The sequence below is a fragment of the Danio rerio genome, chromosome 5 (assembly GCF_049306965.1).
Source record: "Danio rerio strain Tuebingen ecotype United States chromosome 5, GRCz12tu, whole genome shotgun sequence".
Lineage (NCBI taxonomy): Eukaryota > Metazoa > Chordata > Actinopteri > Cypriniformes > Danionidae > Danio > Danio rerio.
The window spans coordinates 20,795,334-20,816,590 of record NC_133180.1 but is presented as its reverse complement, the minus strand read 5'-3'; the positions used below and the strand labels follow the sequence as shown (position 1 = coordinate 20,816,590).

Sequence of the window (21,257 nt, the reverse complement as noted above, 5' to 3'; positions counted from 1 at the left end):
TTGTAAGCTGTTTGGACAGAGCTGTCTGTATGTATAGTGTGTGCACTACTGGATATATGTGTGTGTGTGTCATCCTGGAGTGATATAAACCCAACAAGTCTTTTTTTTAATTTCCTGATGTTAAAATAGGACCCAAATCCCAGTAATTTTGAGGCCCATCGCAACGTGACGTGAAGTTATGTTTTATACATTTAAAAGGTTTTTTAAAACAGAGCACGTTTGTAAGACAGTAAACCCGATTATGTCATTCTTAACCGCTATAATCACCACAGCCGCATGGTGTCAGTAAAAGTGTGTATGTGTGTGGCTCATCATTTCAAAATGGCTTGAATAAACTCAACCACAAATACATAAACTTACTTTGTGTTTTGACTAATGAGCTGTATTTCAGCTTCATCAGAGTCTACGTTATCTGACAAAATGCATAATGAGAAACAGACACACAGATGGGAATGGTAGGCGGGAAGAGGCAGCTCACTTGGATTTAAAGCCACAGGCTACAAAAGCAGCTACAATGTATTCAGACACCAAAACGGGCAGATTCTGGAGGCTATAATAAATTATCTGACGGGTATTTGGTGCTGAAACTTCACAGAAACATTCCGGAGACACCACAGGCTTATCTTACAACTTGTAAAAGGGGTAAAATAGGTGCAATTTAAATGAATGCAGACATGATAAGCTTTCAAAAACAAAACAATTTTAATCATAACGTATTCTACTGTGACTGATACTGATAAACTAAAAATAAAACTTTACACACTAAACAATTCCAGCTTGTTTCAAACCAAACTTGGGTCAAATATGGACAAACTTATTTATTCGGTTTAAATGTATGTTAAAAAGCAGTTTGGTTGACTTATAGGCTTAAAACAACTTAGCATTTTTTTAGACTATAACATTGGCCAACAAATTTACTATGGTATCCAAACATATTGCACATCCATTCCTGAAAACATAGCACACATCAACTCAAGTCATATAATCTAGAGCAGGGGTTCTCAAACTCGGCCCTGGAGGTCTGGTGTCCTGCAGATTTTAGCTCCAACTTGCCTCAACACACCTGCAAGGATGTTTCTAGAAAGCCTACAAGTAGCTTGATTAGCTAGCCTAGGTGTGACTGATTGGGGTTGGAACTAAAATCTGCAGGACACCAGACCTCCAGAACAGAGTTTGAGAACCCCTGATCTAGATCATTGGTCTCAAACTCAATTCCTGGAGGGCCGCAGCTCTGCACAGTTTTGCTTCAACCCTAATCAAACACAGCTGATCCAACTAATCAAGGTGTCCAAGACTACTAGACACTACTAGATCAGCTGTGTTTGATTAGGGCTGGAGCAAAACTGTGCAGAGCTGCGGCCCTCCAGGAATTGAGTTTGAGACCTTTGATCTAGAGTATCATTCATATCTGAAGCTCGAACACTGAAACTCAATGTAGAAATGGTTCTGTTACCTGCACATGATGTTGCGCAGTTTCTCCAAGTTAGCAGGTGTGAAGTACCAATAATTCCGGTCACAGCGCTGAACATCTTTATCTATGCGATGCAGATTTAGAGTGTACATGTCCAAAAGCTCTTGCTGCAAATACATGGGTATCAGACCATGAAAATTCAACTTGATTCACATAACATCTATATTAATACCAAAATATATCTCTGAAACCAGTGCTTACTGAATAAGTGGTCCCTATAGAGGAAACCGGAGAGGAAGCTTCAATCTTCTCTGTGTTTACAGCCAGTGAATCTAGTTGTGGGCAGAGACTTTCCATCTCTGGCTTCTCAGGGTTCACTTCTTCAGAGCTGAGCTTTCCATGAGCTTCCTCTAGTCGGAGCTCCAATGCAGGAATAGTTGCTTGCTCAGTTGTTCTTCTTTTGGGCGAACTTTTCCTTTCCCACACTTTAGCCGTAGGAATCTCTTCCATCTCGATGGCAGAGGGAGACTCGTCTGATTCGGTTTCATCTTGGGCTTCACTCATCTTTCTATTGCTAAAAGCTTCATGCACCAATGGGACTGTCTCCTCAACCACAGGAGCTTTCCTTTGCATATCTGCTTTTCTTTTTCCTGTCGGACCAGCTTCATCGGCTAAATCACTGGTCTTCTCATCAATTGGTTTCAACACTCTAACATTGTTCTCCTCATCCATCCATGTCTTAGAGTCATTATCTTTGCTTGTTTCATTGGTTTTTGTTGCTTCTTTCTCTGTATCCTCTGAAACAGACACTTGAATGTCAGCTACAACCTTCTGCTCGAGTGCATCTGATACCTTAAGATCTTTTGCTATCAAAGGTTGCTCTCGGATTGCTGTAATATCTTTAATTCCCTTGTGGGGCCTTTCGATGTCCGCTCTTACTCGAGTCTCATTCATCTTCCGCTCTGGAGGAGTCGATTCCATGACCTCTGTTGCTTTGGGAATATCTGGCTCAGTATGCCGTGTCAGTGCATCATTTTCCGATGTCAAACTCCTCTCCAGAGATTCGCCCACTTCCATTTTGGTCACCTGGCTGTGATCTGCTGTAGAAGCCACAAAGGCATCTCGGGCTGTTTTTGAAATATCCATCTTGACTTCAGAGTCCTCAGTGGCCTTTTTGCTTTCCTGTGTAACCACTTCATCTAATAACACTTTGTTAACCTCAGTTTTATTATCTTCTCTTACCCCCTGTTTCATCACCATTTTGGTCTCACGTTCCTCAGTCTCCTTACCTTCCTCTCCGCAGCATGCAGCCTTTTCCTTTGATGCTGTTAGTTGCGGTTGACTTTTAAGGTTTGGCTCATGTATTCCGCTGTCCTCTGTACTCAAGGAGTCCGACTGACCAGAGGTGACGGAGAAGTTTCTGGAAGAGGGGTGGCCGGAGTCTGGAGAGCTGGTGCCATTTTGAGGGGTTCCGTTTGAGATTTTGCAAACCTGTTTGCCAACATCGTTCTTGGGCTCAGACTCGATTTGCTCGACCTCTTCAACAGACTCAAACACCTGGAGAAACAAACCAAAGGGAAGCAAGCTACTCCAGGGAAAGGGCTTTTGGGAAGTGATGAACTATCAGGAAAGAGTGTGAGGGTGAGGAACATCAGTCAAAGAGGAGCTCCTTTGTTATCACATGCAATTTGAAGCAAAAAAAAAAAATCAAAATGTTCAGTGCCCCTATTATGCTATTAGGTTGCCATTTTCACTTTAAAGGTTTATTACTATCTTCTTATAAAGTTGTGACGTATGGAATACTGTTTCCAGGTCCAAGCCCCAAAATGTAGATGTTCAGATATTTCGTCGGACTTTGCACCACTGAATGCTTTGTTTCTTTATGTGACTCGATTTTGACTGGAAGACAGCAGCTCTAAAAATTAAGCGATGACTAGTCAATCTGACTATTCCAATTTACTGGTCAAATGGGACATAAGTAATAAAAGGAGTACTAGTTAACCTTATTTTCATCATTAAATAAAAAGCCTTATTTAGGATGTAAGTTGGCAGTCTTTTGAAGATTTTCATGCTTAAGTCAGAAAAAGTTATAAGCAGAACATGCCGTATGTTAAGCTTATCTAAAGTTAATAAAGTTAATAATATCTATGCATTGTGTACTATCAAAGACTATAGAATCTGCAAGACATGTATAGTTTTAAATGGGGAAAAGTGTAAGGATCAACATGGCGAATGAAGCCCCACCTACTAATACAGGAGCCAATCATTGATTGTTATAGACTGACGATTCTCTGTGGGAGAAGCTCAGAACAGACGCGTGCTTTTACAACAGTTTATGTGGTCATTTGATGTTTCCCCATTCAGACAGAACGCCCGAGCATACTTCCCGAGAGGCATTTCAAAGATGGCCGCAGAGTAAGGCAAGCTTAAGTTGATTTCATCAAATGTGTATTGCCAGATGAGTATTTTGCATATGAAACCTGATGGGGTTATTACTGGTGCCACCAACTGGCAAAGAACGAGTAGCATTTTTATTCTTCCTGCCAACTGTTTTCTGCATTGTTTTATATGTAGTTCAAAAAGTCAATCCATTATGTTTTTATTCAATCTTTTGAAATGACACACTCTAATTTAAATGAAAAATTGCTCAAGTTAGCAAATATATTTAGCCCCTTTGTGTGGATCCTGATTATGCAAGCTGAATTTATAATCATTTAAAATGTGAAATAATTTTAACAGTTTTTAATGCTTCATGACATGTTTTATTTACTGGTTGACAGACATATTTTTAGATTGATATAAGAATTTTAGGTTGATATTTAGAGAGAGATTAAACAAACACTGTTCATAAAAATGCTGATTTAAAATTTTTTTTTAAAAACGGAATAAAAATATAAAAAAGAAGCAGACCCACACTTCAACACCCAAATGTTCAAACCAAATTTACATCCTTGAATGAATCCATGGGCAAAAATGACTTTAATTGTCTCAATAATCTCCATTTCACAATACCTCTTTGTCAAGGATTCTCAAACAATTTGTTCAAAGATTTCTTCTTTCTAAAATCGTTCTTTGCCCAATCTCTTGTGTGTGATCCACCACTTATAGCACACTCTGAAAACAAAAGGTCCATTAGCATATCTGAATGCCAGCTCTGGAGGTTTCCTCAGTCCTCAGAGATTTTACACACAGTAACAAAAGCATTGATTTTACCATATCAATCCAAGCAGAGACCATTGATAAACACTGGAAGAACTTAATGATTAACTTGAAGCTCAGTAGCAAAAATGAGAAGGGTGTTTCTCATTGATACGTTTAGAGAATAATAATGAATCACACACATTTCTGTTGAGCATATGAACACAATGCCTGATAAGATGTGTTTAGTCACTGAAAATGCCCAAATTTTTTAAATGCACACCCACTTAGTGACTGAATTTTACACTCTTGTGATAAACAGAGCGCAGATACAAAGTATTACGAGTAAGAGGTTTGTTTTGCAGCTTTAGTGACTATAATGGGAGTTTTTGTGCATTAGTTGAGCTTGAATAAATGTTCTCTCTCCACAATAGTTTTAACCTTGATGCGATATTGACAGCACGAACCAGCTAAAGCATAAGAAGCAAAGTAGGCATTGTTCTAAGGCAGCCATTGAAGACTATAGGCTAGCATTATGCAAATTTGTTACATATTTACACAGGAATTGTGGACAACCTGCAGACATTAGGTCTTATTCACTAATAACTGGGTATGTTTTTTTGTATTTATATGCACATTTGAACTTCTCACAAAAACAACACAGGCTCGTTGTGAAAATGTACCCCCTGTATACATTTCTGGAGAGCGTGAATTATGTAGCCAGAGCTATGTATGACTGCATTTGGTCTTTAAAGTGAACGTTATGGGGCGGTTTGACGTTGCCGACTGCTTTTGTTTCTTTTCGCGATACCTCTGTACAGACAGCTTTTCTGCTGTTACCAGTTTGCCCAGTGTCTTACTCGTACGTTGCTGGACATGAGATGCAGAGCGAAGTTGACTGCAACATACATGCACAGTCTGTAAAATTTGAGTCTGACAAAGAACGGTTCCAGTAAGCAGATAAAACAAAACGGCAAAAAATAAAATAAACAATCAAATGACAGTGAAAACATGGTAAGAACTGAAAATGTGTTAAAAAATCAGGTTGCCATGAGGGCTTATTCTTGATTGCTTTTTGAGGAAACTGTTGGTCGGTTTAGTTGGCAGTGAGTGGGTCAATCTGTGCTTTTGAAAACACTATTGGTTGGGTTTAGGGAAGGGGGTGGGAGAGGGCTTATTGGTCAGTCAGTCAATCGACAGCAGCTGCTGGTGCATTTAAGCGAGAACAGGAGGTGTGAATGGCACTCGCGAGAGAAATTTGAGATCTAAAAAAAGTACACAACTACCTCTGGTGGAGTCGCAAAAAACAAAAACTGCAAAAAAAAATTGCTCCTGGGACGCATTTCGCACTCTACAGAAATGTATACAGCGGTACATATCCATAATGAGCCTAAGTTGTAACAAAGATTTTCTATTCTCTAAAAGTGTGCAATGAACATGTCAAGCTATATAACCATCTAGAGATGTATAGATATGTATTTTGAGGAAAAAGGGCTACAACTGGTGGTGTATTTTGAGAAGAAAGGTGACAACTGGGGCTGTCTGTAGAATGGGTGTTCTGCTGAGGAATGTGTGAGGTCACTATTGTTTGGAGCTGCTGGAGAATGAGTTTATGTGTAAAACATTGATAGTATATGTAAAACACACATATGAAGTTTGTAGTTTGTGAGTTAATAAATAAATTCAGTAGTGATGGGGCGAAGACTAGAGGGGCAGTAAGTGGGAATTGTAGAATCCGCAGATGCAGAACCGCTGTGGGTCAGTCATCCTTTTCAGTAAAAGGTTCACATCTATGGAATGCCATGCCTGTTCATTTAAAGTTACAATCAGAACTCCCAGTTTTTTCTGTAAAGCTAAAAGAATGGTTGAAATCTTTACAGCAATGTGAACATTAAGCATTACTCTTTCAGGTTGGTCCCATTTACATTTCTCTTTATCCATATGGACTTGCATCTTATGTTTATGGCTCTGTAAATATTGTACATGTTTGCTGTATTGTGTTTTATTTTTGCCGGTTTTCTTTATTATTATTATTATTATTATTTTCTTTTTTATAATGTAAAGCCTAACCAGGGACGAGGGCTGCAAATTAGCTTTATGCTATATGCCCTATGTACACAACATCGGTTATCTTTGTATAACAATGTCAAGTGTATTGTCCCTGTAAAATAAACAAGCAAATAAAATAAAAAAATGAAGAGTGAGTGACATATTCTAAAATTAGTGTACTATCATGGCAATGTATGTAAACACTCAGAAGAGATTGAATCTATGGAGAGATAACTTTGGTTGTGAAAACAGCATTGTAGGGGACAGGGTGCAAAATAACATGAGCACCTAAATATATACTAAACCTCTCACTAAAGAGAAAACATCCTAAAATGGTTGGAGTTAAAACAAGACGACCTACAGGTGGGGAGGAGAGAACACTGTATAAAAATTGTGAAGAAGACAGACACTTTGGATTGTCCTGGGGTGAAAGTAGAGATGGGTCTGCTTATGGACGTCTCTGCTTGTTTGGAAAATATTCCGATAAAGTATATTCTTCTGATATTCATAACCTCCAGACTAAGGTCTAATTCAGTTAGATATGAAACACGCTTTCAGTTCTGAAAACATGAGGTAAAACTCGCTGCATTTGTTTTGATTTTAGAAAAGACTTTTCAAAAGAGTAGATTGCTTTACATTTTATGATGCTAGCCTAAGCATCCACTGTCCTTTTTCCAGCTGCAGGAATGCAAAATGCGAGGCACAGCAGGAAAGTGCAAGACGCGAGGCACATAAACGGTGCAAAACACTTGATGCCAATGGAAAACCATTTTAAAAACACGCCTCTCACCACAATAGAACACATTCGATGTGATGGGAGCCTGAGCAGCCATTCATCACTCTCGTGAAACACAAGTGTCATGTCTCCAAACACAAGCTGAGACACAATAATCATCCTTTATATGAGGTTATTGTTGAGCAGGTATTACTATTGAGTATTTTCTATATATTTTTTTATACATTTATATATTTTTTAGGGATGCTCCGATTAGGATTTTTGCAGTCAATACTGAGTACCAATACCTGGTCATGGTGATCAGCTTATACAGAGTACCGATTTTGATGCTTTAAGTTTTATGATACATAAGCGGAGCTCTCTCCTTAGCTAAGAGAATAAATGAATGTTACACATAATCTCTTAAACATGTCTCTTATAACCATTTGCATGTGAACATGATGAAAGTAGGATATTCGGGAGGCTTGTGGAGCTTCTGGAAGAGGTCAAAGGGATGGATGGGACACTAGAGAGGGGCAATAGCTCTGTTTGTGTCACAGCAGCTCAAAACACTGGATATACAATGTTTGTGAAAAAGAGACCATCACTCTCGCAAGTCACGTATAAACAGTTTATGCATATCTGTATCTATATACAGTTGAAGTCAGAATCATTAGCCCCCTTTGATTTTTTTTCTTTTCTAAATATTTCCCAAATGATGTTTAACAGAGCAAGAAAATTATCACAGTATGTCTGATAAAATTTTTTCTTCTGGACAAAGTCTTTATTGTTTTTAATTTTTTTAAAAACATTAAGGACATAATTATTAGCCCCTTTAGGCTTTTTTTTTCAATAGTCTACAGAACAAACCAATGTTATACAATAATTTCCTAATTACCCTAACCTGCCTAGTTAACCTAATTAACCTAGTTAAGCCTTTAAATGTCACTTTAAGCTGTAAAGCAAGTGTCTTGAAAAATTTCTAGTCAAATATAATTTACTGTCATCATGGCAGAGATAAAATAAATCAGTTATTAGAAATGAGTTGAAAAAACTCATTTTTAATGAGTAATAATTTTGACTTCAGCTGTATATTTTAGCTGTTGTGACACAAGCACAGTGATCCCTCACACCTCCACACATCATTTACCTCCTCATGTTTTGTATCTGCTGTATGTAGAAACCAGGTGCGCACATATTTCTGCTCTGCTTATAAAACAAAAGGCTGTGATTGGTTCATGAGATCGGCACGATCAGCGAGTACAGATCAAGTTTGATTATCAGCCGATACAGATCTCCGGCCGATTGATTGGAGCATGCCTAATATTTTTATACAGTATTTACTTTTCATTCACACTGTAATATGCATATCTAATTATATGTAGGGTTCTTTTTACATGTTTATAAGGCACCGGTGGCAAACTTTGGAATACATTTTAGTATTTAAGTTTTGATGAATTATGATTTATTCGTGAAAACGTCCGTATGCACACTTCATGCATAAATTTGCATGCGCTTGGTTCATGAATGAGAACCAATATATTTATTTGTTATTTGAGAATTACCTCTTATATTCACAAACATTATAGGCTGCATGAAAAGTAATATTTGAAATGGCAAAACAGGGGCACTTTAAGCAAATGCACTTTAAGTATTGGCTGTAAAATTCAGTCTGAGGTTTACCTGTGTGCCACTACTGGAGTCGCTTTGAAGCCTGGAATCTCTTTGCCTGTCAGAACTACAGCTTTGCGAGGACTGAATGACAAACACAACAAAAATCCCAAAGTAAATATGGCATAAAATCAAAAGCAAATCTCAGTCTGGAATCTAAAATCCATCGTAAATTGCAGCCAAGGTCGTTTTGATCTCGAAAAGTTCCTGCACTCACCTCATTACTGATAGTGGAGTCGCGGTGCATTATTCTCTGTGTGGTGCTGTCCATACTTGCCCCAGATGAACATTTGGCTAATGCCACGGCGTGCTGTTCTTTCTCTTTCTGCTTAACAATGGCTTCGCAACCCAGCCATTCACTCATAGTCTGTTCATAGCACGCTCGCATCTGCTCATCCACCTGCAGAAAATCAGATGTTTTAGAGACGGCAGCATGCAGAAAGAAGCGATTATCTTACAACGAACGCCGGAAGATAGCAAAAAGGAAAGCTTTGATTCACAAACCATCTGAAATCCAATTAACCCTGCTTTGGAAAGAAGCGGACTGAAAAATTAAACGCTTGTCACATTTGTCAGAACTAAGATAAGGCAAGTAATTGGATGTTGTGTTGGCTGGCATATTTCAGGGAAATCAATTGGAAGTTTGTAGAGAGCAAGAACTTCAAAAGATAGTTCACCCCAAACTGTAAACCCTGTCATCATTTATTCACTATTTACTTGGTTTTAAACCTGTTTGAAATTCTTCTGTTCTGTTGAACACAAAAGAAGATATTTTGAAGAAAGCTGGGACCCTGTAACCATTGACTTCCCTAGTATGTGTTTTTTTACTATAAAAAAAGGAAATTGGTTAGAGCCTGTACAGGTTTTCATCTCTCTTCAAGATATCTCTTCAATGTTCAACAGAATAAAAGAAACCCATAAAGGTTTGGGACCACTTAAGGTGGGTGAATAGTGAGTAAGTTTTCTTTTTTGGTCAAACTTTACTTTTAACATGGCCAAAATATTAAAATCCGTACAAATGCACAGATGTGTTCTGGCTTACTTGCCTACATCAGGGTGTCAATTGGAGTTTACACAATCAATATGTCACGATTACCTAATTAGATCTTCGAACAGTAAATAAAAATACAATATAAACCCAACAATTTCAAAATAATAAAATCACAACATGGAAGCAATACTGCATAAATCTAAAATTCAAAATATGCAATTTTTTGTTTAACTTTTGAATTCTTAACTATATTATACTATATAGTACATACTAGTAATGCGCTACTGTAACATTACTTTTGACAGTAACTAATACTGTAACACATTACTTTTTAAATATATGAATAATAATAATAATAATACTAATAATAATTCCTTACATTTGTATAGCGCTTTTCTGGACACTCAAAGCACTTTACACATTGGAGCAATCTCCTCATCCACCACCAGTGTGTGAAGCATCCACCTGGATGACGCGATGGCAGCCATATTGCGCCAGACCACACACCACACACCAGCTGATTGGTGGAGAAGAGATAGATTAATGAAGCTAACTGTGATATGGGGATGGTTAGGAGGCCATGATGGACAAAGAGTCTCTTTCCTAAGATTTTTAACAACCACAGAGTCAGGTCACAGTCTCATCTGAAAGACGGTGCTCACTGAGGAGTATAGAGTCCCTGTCACAATACTGGCGTGTTAGGACCCACACAGACCGCAGGTTGGGCACCCCCTGCTGGTCTCACTAACACTACTTGTGGCAGCAACCCAGCTTTTCCATGTGGTCTCGCATCCAGGTACTGACTGGGGCCAGCTCTGCTTAGCTTCAGTGGGTGACCATTAACTTCGTAATTAACTCCTTTACCGCTAAAATATGATCCGTTTGTCCGTTATTTGGTTAATTAATTAATTTTGGCTGCAGTCTGGCCTACATCTTCCAGTTTATAGCGGCAGCATATTGTGGGATTGATGGATGCCAACCAATTACCGTTAAGAAAATGCATCATGTACGAGGCACCAGTCTGGACAAAAGTCAAGCGAAAGCAGAGAGGCAGAATGCACTTGAGGTACACCAAGTGTATGCGTGAGAGAGACAGAGTGCGCCCGTGAGAGACCGAGTGCATGCAAGAGAGGCCAAGTGTGCACGCAAGAGAGACCCAATGAGTGTGAGGTAGACCGAGTGTGCGGGCGAGAGATACCGAGAGACTATTAACGTTACTATTATTAAATACTACTACTTATACGACTATGTCTAAAATAAATAAGCGCACATTTGTTATCTGTATAACAAAAGTGATTAGTTTAATAGACACAATGACACATTTCTGTTAGAATTCAGAATCCGTTATTTAAATGTATAGTGTTGTATTGCTCAGAAAAATGCTGTGCTTTTTTTTTATATAGTTTTACATATTTTTATAGCTGTATACAACAACAACAGATAGCAAATTTTGGTGTCAAGTTTTACCAAAATAGATTTTGAATGAAAATTCAGATTGTTTGCTTTTATTTATTTCATAAAGGTTTTGTGTTTGTTGTATATTGTTGCGAGATTTCATACTCAAGCTGTGAAGGAACGTTTAAAGGTTAAATACAACTTTTATGATGCTGACTCAACTTTAGTTTTTGCTTTATATATATATATATATATATATTTTTATATATATTATTCAGCTGCTTTATCACCTTGTGATATTTTTTTTTGTGTGCTGCTGGTTTGATTAAATAGTGTTTAAAAATGACTTTTTGCATAAAGCTGTGGTCATACTAAACTTTTCTTCCCATAGACTTCCATTCATACGCGTGTGAATGCGTCAGACCGGAAATGCAAGGTTGTGCGACAAGTTTCATCATTCTCTGCGTTGAAAAGTTCATGCTTGGTGAATTCTAACCTGCAAAATTGCCTCACATGATAGTGTGAGACCAATCGAAGATCAAAACATGGATAGAAATTTTAAACATGGACCAATCGCTCGCTTTTTTCAATGTCTAATCATCTTGTTTAATTCTGCCCCTTTTTGCAGCACCATACAACAGAATTTTGCATGCTCAAACTCTAATGTGAGTTTGATGAACAAACCATCATCATACAATAACTTCCCTAATTACCCTATTCTGCCTAGATAACCTAATTAAGCCTTTACATGTCACTTTAAGCTGTATAGAATTGCCTTGAAAAATATAGTCAAATATAATTTACTGTCATCATGGCAAAGACAAAATAAATCAGTTATTTTAAATGAGTTATTAAAACTATTATGTTTAGAAATGTGTTGAAAAAAAAATCTTCCCTCTGTTAAACAGAAATTGGGGAAAAAATAAACAGGGGCTTTAATAATTCTGAATTCAACTGATTTCACACACACGCACGCACGCACGCACGCACGCGCACGCGCACACACACACACACACACACACACACACACACACACACACACACACACACAAATGTTTTAATCATTATCTTTGATTTACTGTTTGGAGATTTTATTAGGTAATCATGTCATGTGACATATTGATTGTTTATGTGATGCATTGATTGTGTCTGTACACTGATGCACTTATCAAAGCAAGTAAGCCGTAAGGCTTCTGTGCATGTGTGCTGTTTTAATATGTTTGTGTTTACACACATTATGCTAATAAAGGCTTTTTAACTTCATTCATTAATTTTATTTACGGCTTAGTCCCTTTATTAATCTGGGGTCACCACAGCGCAATGAACCACCAACTTATCCAGCATATGTTTTACGCAGCGAATGCTCTTCCAGCTGCAACCCATCTCTGGGGAACACACATACACTCTTTCTTTCACACACATACATTAAGGACAATTTTAGCTTACCCAATTCACCTGTACCGCATGTCTTTGGACTTGTGGGGGAAACCGGAGCACCTGGAGGAAACCCACGCGAACGCGGGGAGAACATACAAACACAGAAATGCCAACTGACCCAGCCGAGGCTCAAACCAGCGACCTTCATGCTGTGAGGCAACAGCACTACCTACTGCTCTACTTTGCCTGGCCTTTAACTTTCTCAACAATTTTTTGAGTACCTTGAGTTGATCATTAGCTTGCTGAATTAAAAGAATTACGCATCCAAAGAGCACAAATACAGAGCTAACCCTTTAGTTTCTTCTATATGTTTTTTGGAAGTTACTATGGTTTTATTACTTAAAGGAACAGTTTTAATAATAAAAAACAAAACTTACCTCTTTTCTCTCAGTCTCCGACATTCCAAACTGGTAATGACCCAACAGGAAGGGCCAAACCTCTTTCCGTAAAGAAGGCTCAACTCCACCGAAATAAACTAGCCGCAGCAACTCCTTTTCTTCATAGGTCTGCCAAAAAAAGCAAGTACACAATGACTCTAAAACAAGTCAAATCCCTTAAAAGAACAAAACACAGTCTTTCAATGTATCACCATGCAAATTTGTCCACTCAATCAAATCAATATGCACTATACAGGTTTTAGTCAATTAGTCAATGGCCAATATATGCACACTAAGGATCACAACCATAAGGCTGCGTCTGTATGGATTTTACATTGATTTGCATGCTTTAGCGCCGTCACTCTGGCACTCAGGCTCTCAGCATTAGTCACCCAAACATATTGTTTATGTGATGAGAATGAGAGAACCGCGATTAGGGACAAATGAATATTAATGAGTGTCTGGAAAAGACGCTCATTTAAATGAGGCTTCTCTGGACTCCAGGCGGGTTAGTGTGTGTGTGTTTGTGTGCACTTACACTGCAGTCTTGAAGAAACTTCTGCCACACTTCAGTTGTGAGGCCACTATAGGCATCACTGGGCACATCTGGCTCCACAATAGTGTGATTGACCAGCCCAGACAGGTGAGTGCGAACCGTGGACAGGTGACGACAGTACGCCAGCCCTGAAAAAGCAAAATATGCTTGTGGTTGATTGAATGAGAGAGACATCTGAGTATGTGAAGGTCATCTTTGATTCAAATAAGTCGGTGTTTTGAGGCTGTAAATGTCAGAGTAATAAATACGAACATCCGTAGAAAGCCCGGGAGATGATTTGGTTCTTCATATTGTCACACAGCAACTTCAGAGGGGTCCTGCAGAAGAGATGTTTTTTTTTTAATAAATATTTAACTGCTATAATTTAATCTAGGTGTATGTTTTATACATGCATATTTACTTTTGCACAGAATATTTAATCAATTAATAGTAACACAGACATTTGAATGTGTCCTGTTTGTTATTATTTTGCACTCCTTGCCACCATGTGCCTTTAAGTGTATAAGTATTGTTTCCAATTTTTATTTTTACTTATATTTTTATATTATATTAAATTAGCTGGAAACCGCAAATAAATAATGTCAAAGTTAGTAAAAACTGTGGAAATAGTGTATAAAGCAAGATTTATCTTGGACAATAAATGTTATATATATAAAAAATCATATATAATATATAACAATGTGTATATTATATATATTAATAATATATTATATTAAAATTAACATATATTTACACTCTTATGTTGCCATATATAAGTAATTGCGTTAAAATTTGTGGGAATAAAATCTAATTTTTATGACAACAAAAATTGTCTGTATGTGTTGTGAAATTATGAAACAGTCTAGAACAGATTCTCAAACCATGTCAGGATATTAATCAATTTAAAAAGTTGTATAAATATATTTTATTAAAGGAATATAATTATGAATAGAGGTGATTGAAAAAGGATAAAATGAGAAAGATATGATGAAATTTCAATGAATGGCTGTTTGCAATACTATGCATTTTTTGGGCCTATGTTATAAAATGTAAATGTACACATGGAATCAAACATGTAATATGTCAAACATGCCAAAAAGATAAAATAGGTCTCGAGTAAAAAGAAGAAATAAGGTGAAGTAATAGATGAAGGATGTGTGTGGTAATGGAGTGGGGAAAATAATAAGCTTGTGCTTCATCCTGCTCCATTCCAACCATGTTGAATATTTTTTTTCTGTAAATTGTTTTTTTTAAGTATGATCTTTCTGTTCGAAATAAATAAACCAAATCAAATCCAATGGGTAATTGTATTTATCAAATTTAATTTTTAAATTTAACTTTTTGTATTATTATTATCTGTTATGCACCTAAAGTCTGAGAGTATATCAAACTAATCTATGACAAAAAATCATTTGATGAAAAAATGATCACAGTCCTAAAATATTCATTTATTTATTTTATTTATTCATTCATTTTAAACAAATACTAAATCATTTTAAATCAGTGACACTTTACAATAAGGTTGTGTTAGTTAATGCTAGATAATGCATTTACTAACATGAACAAACAATGAACAATATATTTATTACAGTATTATTTCTTGTGTGTTAATGTTAGTTAATGAAGATAAAGTTGTTCATTGTTAGTTCACGGTTATTTCATGGTGCATTAACTAATGTTAACAAGCATGAATTTGAAATTTAACAATGAATTAGTAAATGCTAAACTGTGATTGGTAAATGTTATAAAAGTATTTTTCTTAATTAGTTCATGTTAGTAAATATACCCTAAGACAACAACAACAACAACAACAACAACAATTGCCAGAATAAGTATGTTGTTTAATTTCATCAAATGATCAGTTATAATGATGGAGCATTTTCACCTTTTTGTTTCACATTTTTTCACAGAAGTCATTTGAAACAATGAAATAAACTTCACTTTTATATGGCTTTTAAACTGTATATAAAATGTGTTCTACTTTTTAAAATTTGAAATAAAAATCACAATGTGACTTATCATTTTTAAACAATAAACAAGGCATGCAGAGTATGTCTCTTGGGTTCAATAGAGTCAAATATTATGTTGTACCTTTCATGGTTGCATCCATTGGGCTGTGCTCCATCAGAGAAACTATTCTGCGAGCAGGAAGAGCACGATGATTTCCTTGGTGTCGGGTGCCACATGTTTGCTCCCTGATCTATCAATTCAGGTGCCACTACCACACAAAAACATATACATAGATCTGATTACTTGACATTTACAAAAAAAAAAGTTCTTATGTAGCCAGAAGCAGAGCAACATGAACCCACAATTAGACCCAACTACACAACACAACCCATATAGAAATCTGATACAGTGAAATAATTAAATATGACACGCAGGTTTCATATTTGGATTTCACGTATATAAAGTACGTATCATATATGCAACATGTATTTCAAAATATTGCAAAAATGGCTACTTAGTGCTTGCATATAATTTTTTCAACCACTGAAATTACAAATTTGTACATACACTCACGGCCACTTTATTAGGTACACTTGTCCAACTGCTCGTTAGTGCAAAGTTCTAATCAGCCAATTACATGGCAGCAACTCAAATGCCTTTTTGATGCCAGAAAACTGAAAGAAAGGCAACAGTAACTCAAATAACCACTCATTATAACAAGATATGCAGAAGACCAACTCTGAAAGCACAAGTTTGAGGCGGATGGGCTACAGCAGCAGAAGACCACACTGTCTTCCACTACTGTCAGCCAAGAACAGGAGACTGAGGCTACAATTCACACAAGCTCACCAAAATTGGACAATATAAGATAGGAAAAATGGTGCCTGGAATGATGAGTCTCGATTTCTGCTGCGACATTCTAAATTTGGGTCAACAATATGAAAGCATGGATCCATCCTGCCTTATATTAACAGTTCAGGCTGCTGCTGGTGGTGTAATGGTGTAGGCACACTTTGGGCCCATTAGTACCAATTGAGTATCATGTCAATGACACAGCCTACCTGAGTATTGTTGCTGACCATGTCCATCTCTTTATGAGCACACTGTACCCATCTTCTGATGGCTACATCCAGCAGAATAACGTGCCATGTCATTAAGCGCAAATCAACTCAGACTGGTTTCCTGAACATGACAATTAGTTCACTGTACTCAAATGGCCTTCACAGTCAGCAGATCTCAATAAAATAGAGCGCCTTTGGGATGTGGTGGAATGAGAGATTTGCATTATCGATGTGCAGTCGACAAATCTGCAGCAACTGCGTGATGCTATCATGTCAATATGGACCAAAATCTTTGAGGAATATTTCCAGTATCTTGTTGAATCTATGCCTCGAAGGACTCAGGCAGTTCTGATGGCAAAAGGGGGTCCAACCCGGTTCCAGTAAGGTGTACCTAATAAAGTGGCCGGTGGGTGTGTATGAAACCCAAACACGAACTTGTATGGCATACACTAAATTTGCACATATTGCCATATATATGATTTATATGTGGGAAGAAAACAATGCAATTACAAAGGTCAGCATAGATTTGATAAAATACCAATGGCTTTGACACTCAAAATCTACAGGTACCCATACCAGGTCAGATTTAAAAAGACACCTGGTTACAAACACATAATAAACGACGTACATTTTAAAACCATGTAACCATTTGCCCACAATTGAACAAGGGTCACTAAATTTCACTGCAGGACGACTCCTAAACAATCAGAAAACTCACACTGGCAACTAAGTGATTGCTTGCAGGTGAAAGCCATAAAAGCAAGCATAAAGCAGCAGCAAGAAGTTGGCCCACCAGACAGACACATGAACACACAAATGAGAGGTGACAGGGAGAATTACAGCTGGGCTCAGGGGAGGATGGAGACTCTCCCGGGCTGCTGCGGTGGTGCTTTGGCATCACCAGTGTCTGGCATTTAGGAGGCCAAAGTGCCCTCGAGTTCAGAGACAGATGAGTAGAGTGGGTAATAGTCACTGTAATGAGTCAAAACAGCTCAGTAAAACCAAAAGAATGATGGTGCATACAAATGAAGAAAAGCAAAAATGGCATATAATAATATGATGGATATGAGAGGGCCTTTTTTATTTTTCCACTGATTTAATAACTATGGATGGGCATTATAACCAAAATTAGTTTTTCAAGATATATTAATGATATATTTCATGATATAGTTCTTTACATGCGTAGTTATTATAGAAAATCAACAAAAATATACTTTTTTAAAAATAAATAAACTTAAATATTTTACAAATGTAAAAAAACTTCACCTTTTTCTTCTTTCATTCGGATGTAATTAAATATAGTAGGGATGCACAATATTGGATTGTTGCTGATATTTTTAAGCTCTTTTTGGTTGAGTTGATGCTGATATCTTTTCTATTTGCATGTTTTTGAAAAGCGTTACTTCACAGGTAATGGGGTATATGCACAACTAGTGTTTTTCAGCCACCGATAAACTTCTGGTAAAAAGTCAATGTGACTTTTTAATTTCATAAGGTTCCTTTTACAACATCTATGTTGTAATGTATTTAAAATATAACCAGTTAAATAGACTTGAGCATTGATTTAGTTGTTCAAGCATAAAACAAAATAAAGAGCATGTAAATGCTAGCGCAGTCAGTACGGTGGCGCAGTGGGTATCACTATCGTCTTACAGCAAAAAGGTCGCTGATTTAAGTCCCGGCTGGGTCAGTTGGCATTTCTGTGTGGAGTTTGCATGTTCTCCCCTTTTTCGCATTGGGTTTCCTCCAGGGTCTCCAGTTTCTCCCACAGTCCCCCACAGGTGAACTGAATAAGCTTAATTAGACGTGGTGTATAAGTGTGAATCCAAGGGTGTTTAGGTGTTTCCCAGTGATGGGTTGCAGCTGGAAGGGCACCCGCTGCATGAAACATATGCTGGATAAGTTGGCAGCTCATTCCGCTGTGAGGACCCCTGATTAATAAAAGGACTAAGCCGCAAAGAAATTGAATGATTAAATTTTGAAGACATTCAAAGTCTGAGTGAGTCTGAGACTCACTTTATATTGTAAATCAGTCAGGCAGTGAAGATAGCTGATTTTATTAAAAATCAGATCCTAAACATGGTGATTTTGTAATGGAGCGACAGAGGTCTGCACCCGACCAGATTTCTTGCAGCGCGGGAATACATTTCCGAATAAAGCGCGGGAGCGGTCGATAACTGGTGTAGTTTGAACAGGAGCGTGCAGTCTAACAATATTGCTCCCAACTCCCGAGCGAGTGAGCACGCGCATGTGTGTGAATGAGAGAGCGTGATGGTGTGTTTAGCTTGATTGTTGCTCTCTATGTGTGTGTATGTGTGTGAATGAGAGAGAGAGAGCTTGGTGCTGTCTCTGTGTGTGTGTGTTTGTGTTGGTGTGTGTGTAAATGAGAGAGAGAGCTTGGTGCTGTTTATGTGTGTGAATGAGAGACAGCGTGATGCTGTCTGTCTGTGTGTGTGTGTTTATACAGACAGCTTGTTATAGGCTGTCTGGACTCTGTATCGCTGGGAGGTTTTCGGTCTAAAACCTGACGGGAGCGGGATTTAAAATTTAGTCCTGCGCAGATCTCTAACTGGAAGTGCTTGAGCTGGCTGACTGAAAATTAAATGTCTGTATGCATACACCCCATTTACAGAATCAGGTTTGAAATTTTTATTTCCCATAAGTCTTTACTTCTAACATTAAATGAAAATCAAACTTGTTGTTTTATGACTCCAACTGATGCTTTATTCTTAGAAAAAAAAATTTAATTTTAAAATTTTTTTAAATCAACCTGGTTCATCTTTAACACAGTAGCTCCAGAATAAAATTCTCATAGGGTGGGCATTAGGACCCAGCAGGAGGCTGCTTGGGAGTGATATTTTAAGAAAAAGGATTACTAAAAAAGATACTGAATTAAGTTTAGTCTTGATCTTCAGTCTTAGTCTTGTTTGATATATCGGTCAGAATATAGAAAAAAGACTTATAGACTGTGACACCAATGCTACAGTCAATAAGCCAATCTTTTGTCCTATATTCTGATCAATAAATCAAACAAGACTAAGCATTTTATGACACAACTTGATTTTATTTGTGTATTTTACTTTTGTTTTCCCAGTCTAATGTGAATCTAGTCATGTTACCAGGCAGGCATTAGGACCTGAGGGTGGCTGTATCGCTACACAATATTGAACATCAAGTTATTCTGTACACACATTGGCAGTGATGTTGATAATCCAAAACAGGCAGTTTAAAATAGCCAGTAAAATTTCAACTCATATTGTTGACCAGTTCTTAGTACAAGTGCTCAAGTCATTGCTTGCTCTTGCTCTGACCCATGCACTTATGTTAGCCACACCCACTTATTTACATATAATGGTTGACTATTTATTGTGATACATACCATCATACCGCCCAGCTCTAATAGTGACATATGCAATACTGATGCCATGTCCAAGCCTCTACTTGTGTGAATTAAGAAAACTTTTAACATCTAGTCATATCACACATTAAAGCAAATCTTCTACACAGCCATTCACTATAGCCACTACAAGACCTGCCGCATCCCACACACCAATATTTGAATGGTTTTTAAAAGATGAATCGCAGTCTGACCATCTGACCAGTAGACACTGATATTAACGTTACAATCACGAATTTTAATAGAATTACTGCACAGTGTGAGTGTGTATCAATACCATTTGTTGTTAGCTTTTGGCATCTAATAGAGCTTCTGGACTGCGATGCGAGCAGATTGGCTCAAAAACAGATTTAGTCACTTACCAAATTCTGACTGGCTGTTTGGGAAAACAATGCGGAAGACATAATCTGTCGCTTCTTCCTCTTCTTTGTCCGAGACTGACTCTGACGATCCTTGAGGACATCTCTTTTTTAGCTTAGGAAATACTTTACCCTAGAAAAATCAAGAGTGAAGCATGGGTTCGAGAAATAATGACTGTGCAAACAAGCAAAACGCAATCTAGAACATAATTAGGCGCAAGTAATGGCCAATTATTTACGCCGTTCGCACACAAAATGAATTGTAATTGACAGATTAATCAATCAAGCCCTACAAATTACACTACAGCGAGGGACTGTAATTCATCTAAATAATACGCGAACAATTCATTTAGCATCTCAAATGTAAGTAGGCAATGTAGGTCTGCGTGAGGGGAATGAGAGCTTGGAAAAAACCTACAGAAATATTAGTGCAGTGTTTCTCAAGGACCTAGCTACTGGCTCTGAACATTTTCCAAGTCTCCTTAACCAAACACACCTGATTTAGATCATCAGCTCATTAGAGACTTAAAGACCTATAATGGGTGTGACAGACAAAGGAGACATCCAAAACAAGCAGTGTTGGTGGTCCTCCAGGAATGTGGTTGAGAAACACTGTAGAATACTAGTTTAAAATGCTAGAAAGTTTGTGGATGGATCAAATAAGATCAAAATATAGTGAGATAATAGAAATATTTAACATTTATAATATACATGTTTAATAAATGCTACATATCCTAATGGAAAATACAAATGTCCCAATTCATATTTGTA

General features: G+C 37.4%; 1 protein-coding gene across 4 annotated transcripts in view; it reads right to left on the bottom strand.

Moving 5' to 3' along the window:
• The window catches only part of sgsm1a (small G protein signaling modulator 1a), a 131,229-nt gene that overhangs the window by 5,763 nt on the left and 104,209 nt on the right, over nucleotides 1-21,257 (bottom strand). The window contains exons 12-21 of one of the 4 annotated variants that reach the window (XM_009301381.5): nucleotides 20,490-20,619; nucleotides 17,571-17,702; nucleotides 15,811-15,937; nucleotides 13,993-14,057; nucleotides 13,723-13,868; nucleotides 13,185-13,313; nucleotides 9,202-9,384; nucleotides 8,997-9,068; nucleotides 1,673-3,031; nucleotides 1,454-1,578 (exon numbers count right to left, since the gene is read on the bottom strand). In XM_009301381.5, the coding sequence (XP_009299656.1) occupies nucleotides 1,454-1,578; nucleotides 1,673-3,031; nucleotides 8,997-9,068; nucleotides 9,202-9,384; nucleotides 13,185-13,313; nucleotides 13,723-13,868; nucleotides 13,993-14,057; nucleotides 15,811-15,937; nucleotides 17,571-17,702; nucleotides 20,490-20,619 (2,468 nt within the window). The remainder of the gene's footprint in view (nucleotides 1-1,453; nucleotides 1,579-1,672; nucleotides 3,032-8,996; nucleotides 9,069-9,201; nucleotides 9,385-13,184; nucleotides 13,314-13,722; nucleotides 13,869-13,992; nucleotides 14,058-15,810; nucleotides 15,938-17,570; nucleotides 17,703-20,489; nucleotides 20,620-21,257) is intronic. The other 3 variants (XM_009301382.5, XM_073952078.1, XM_009301383.5) reach the window with 3 other exon arrangements.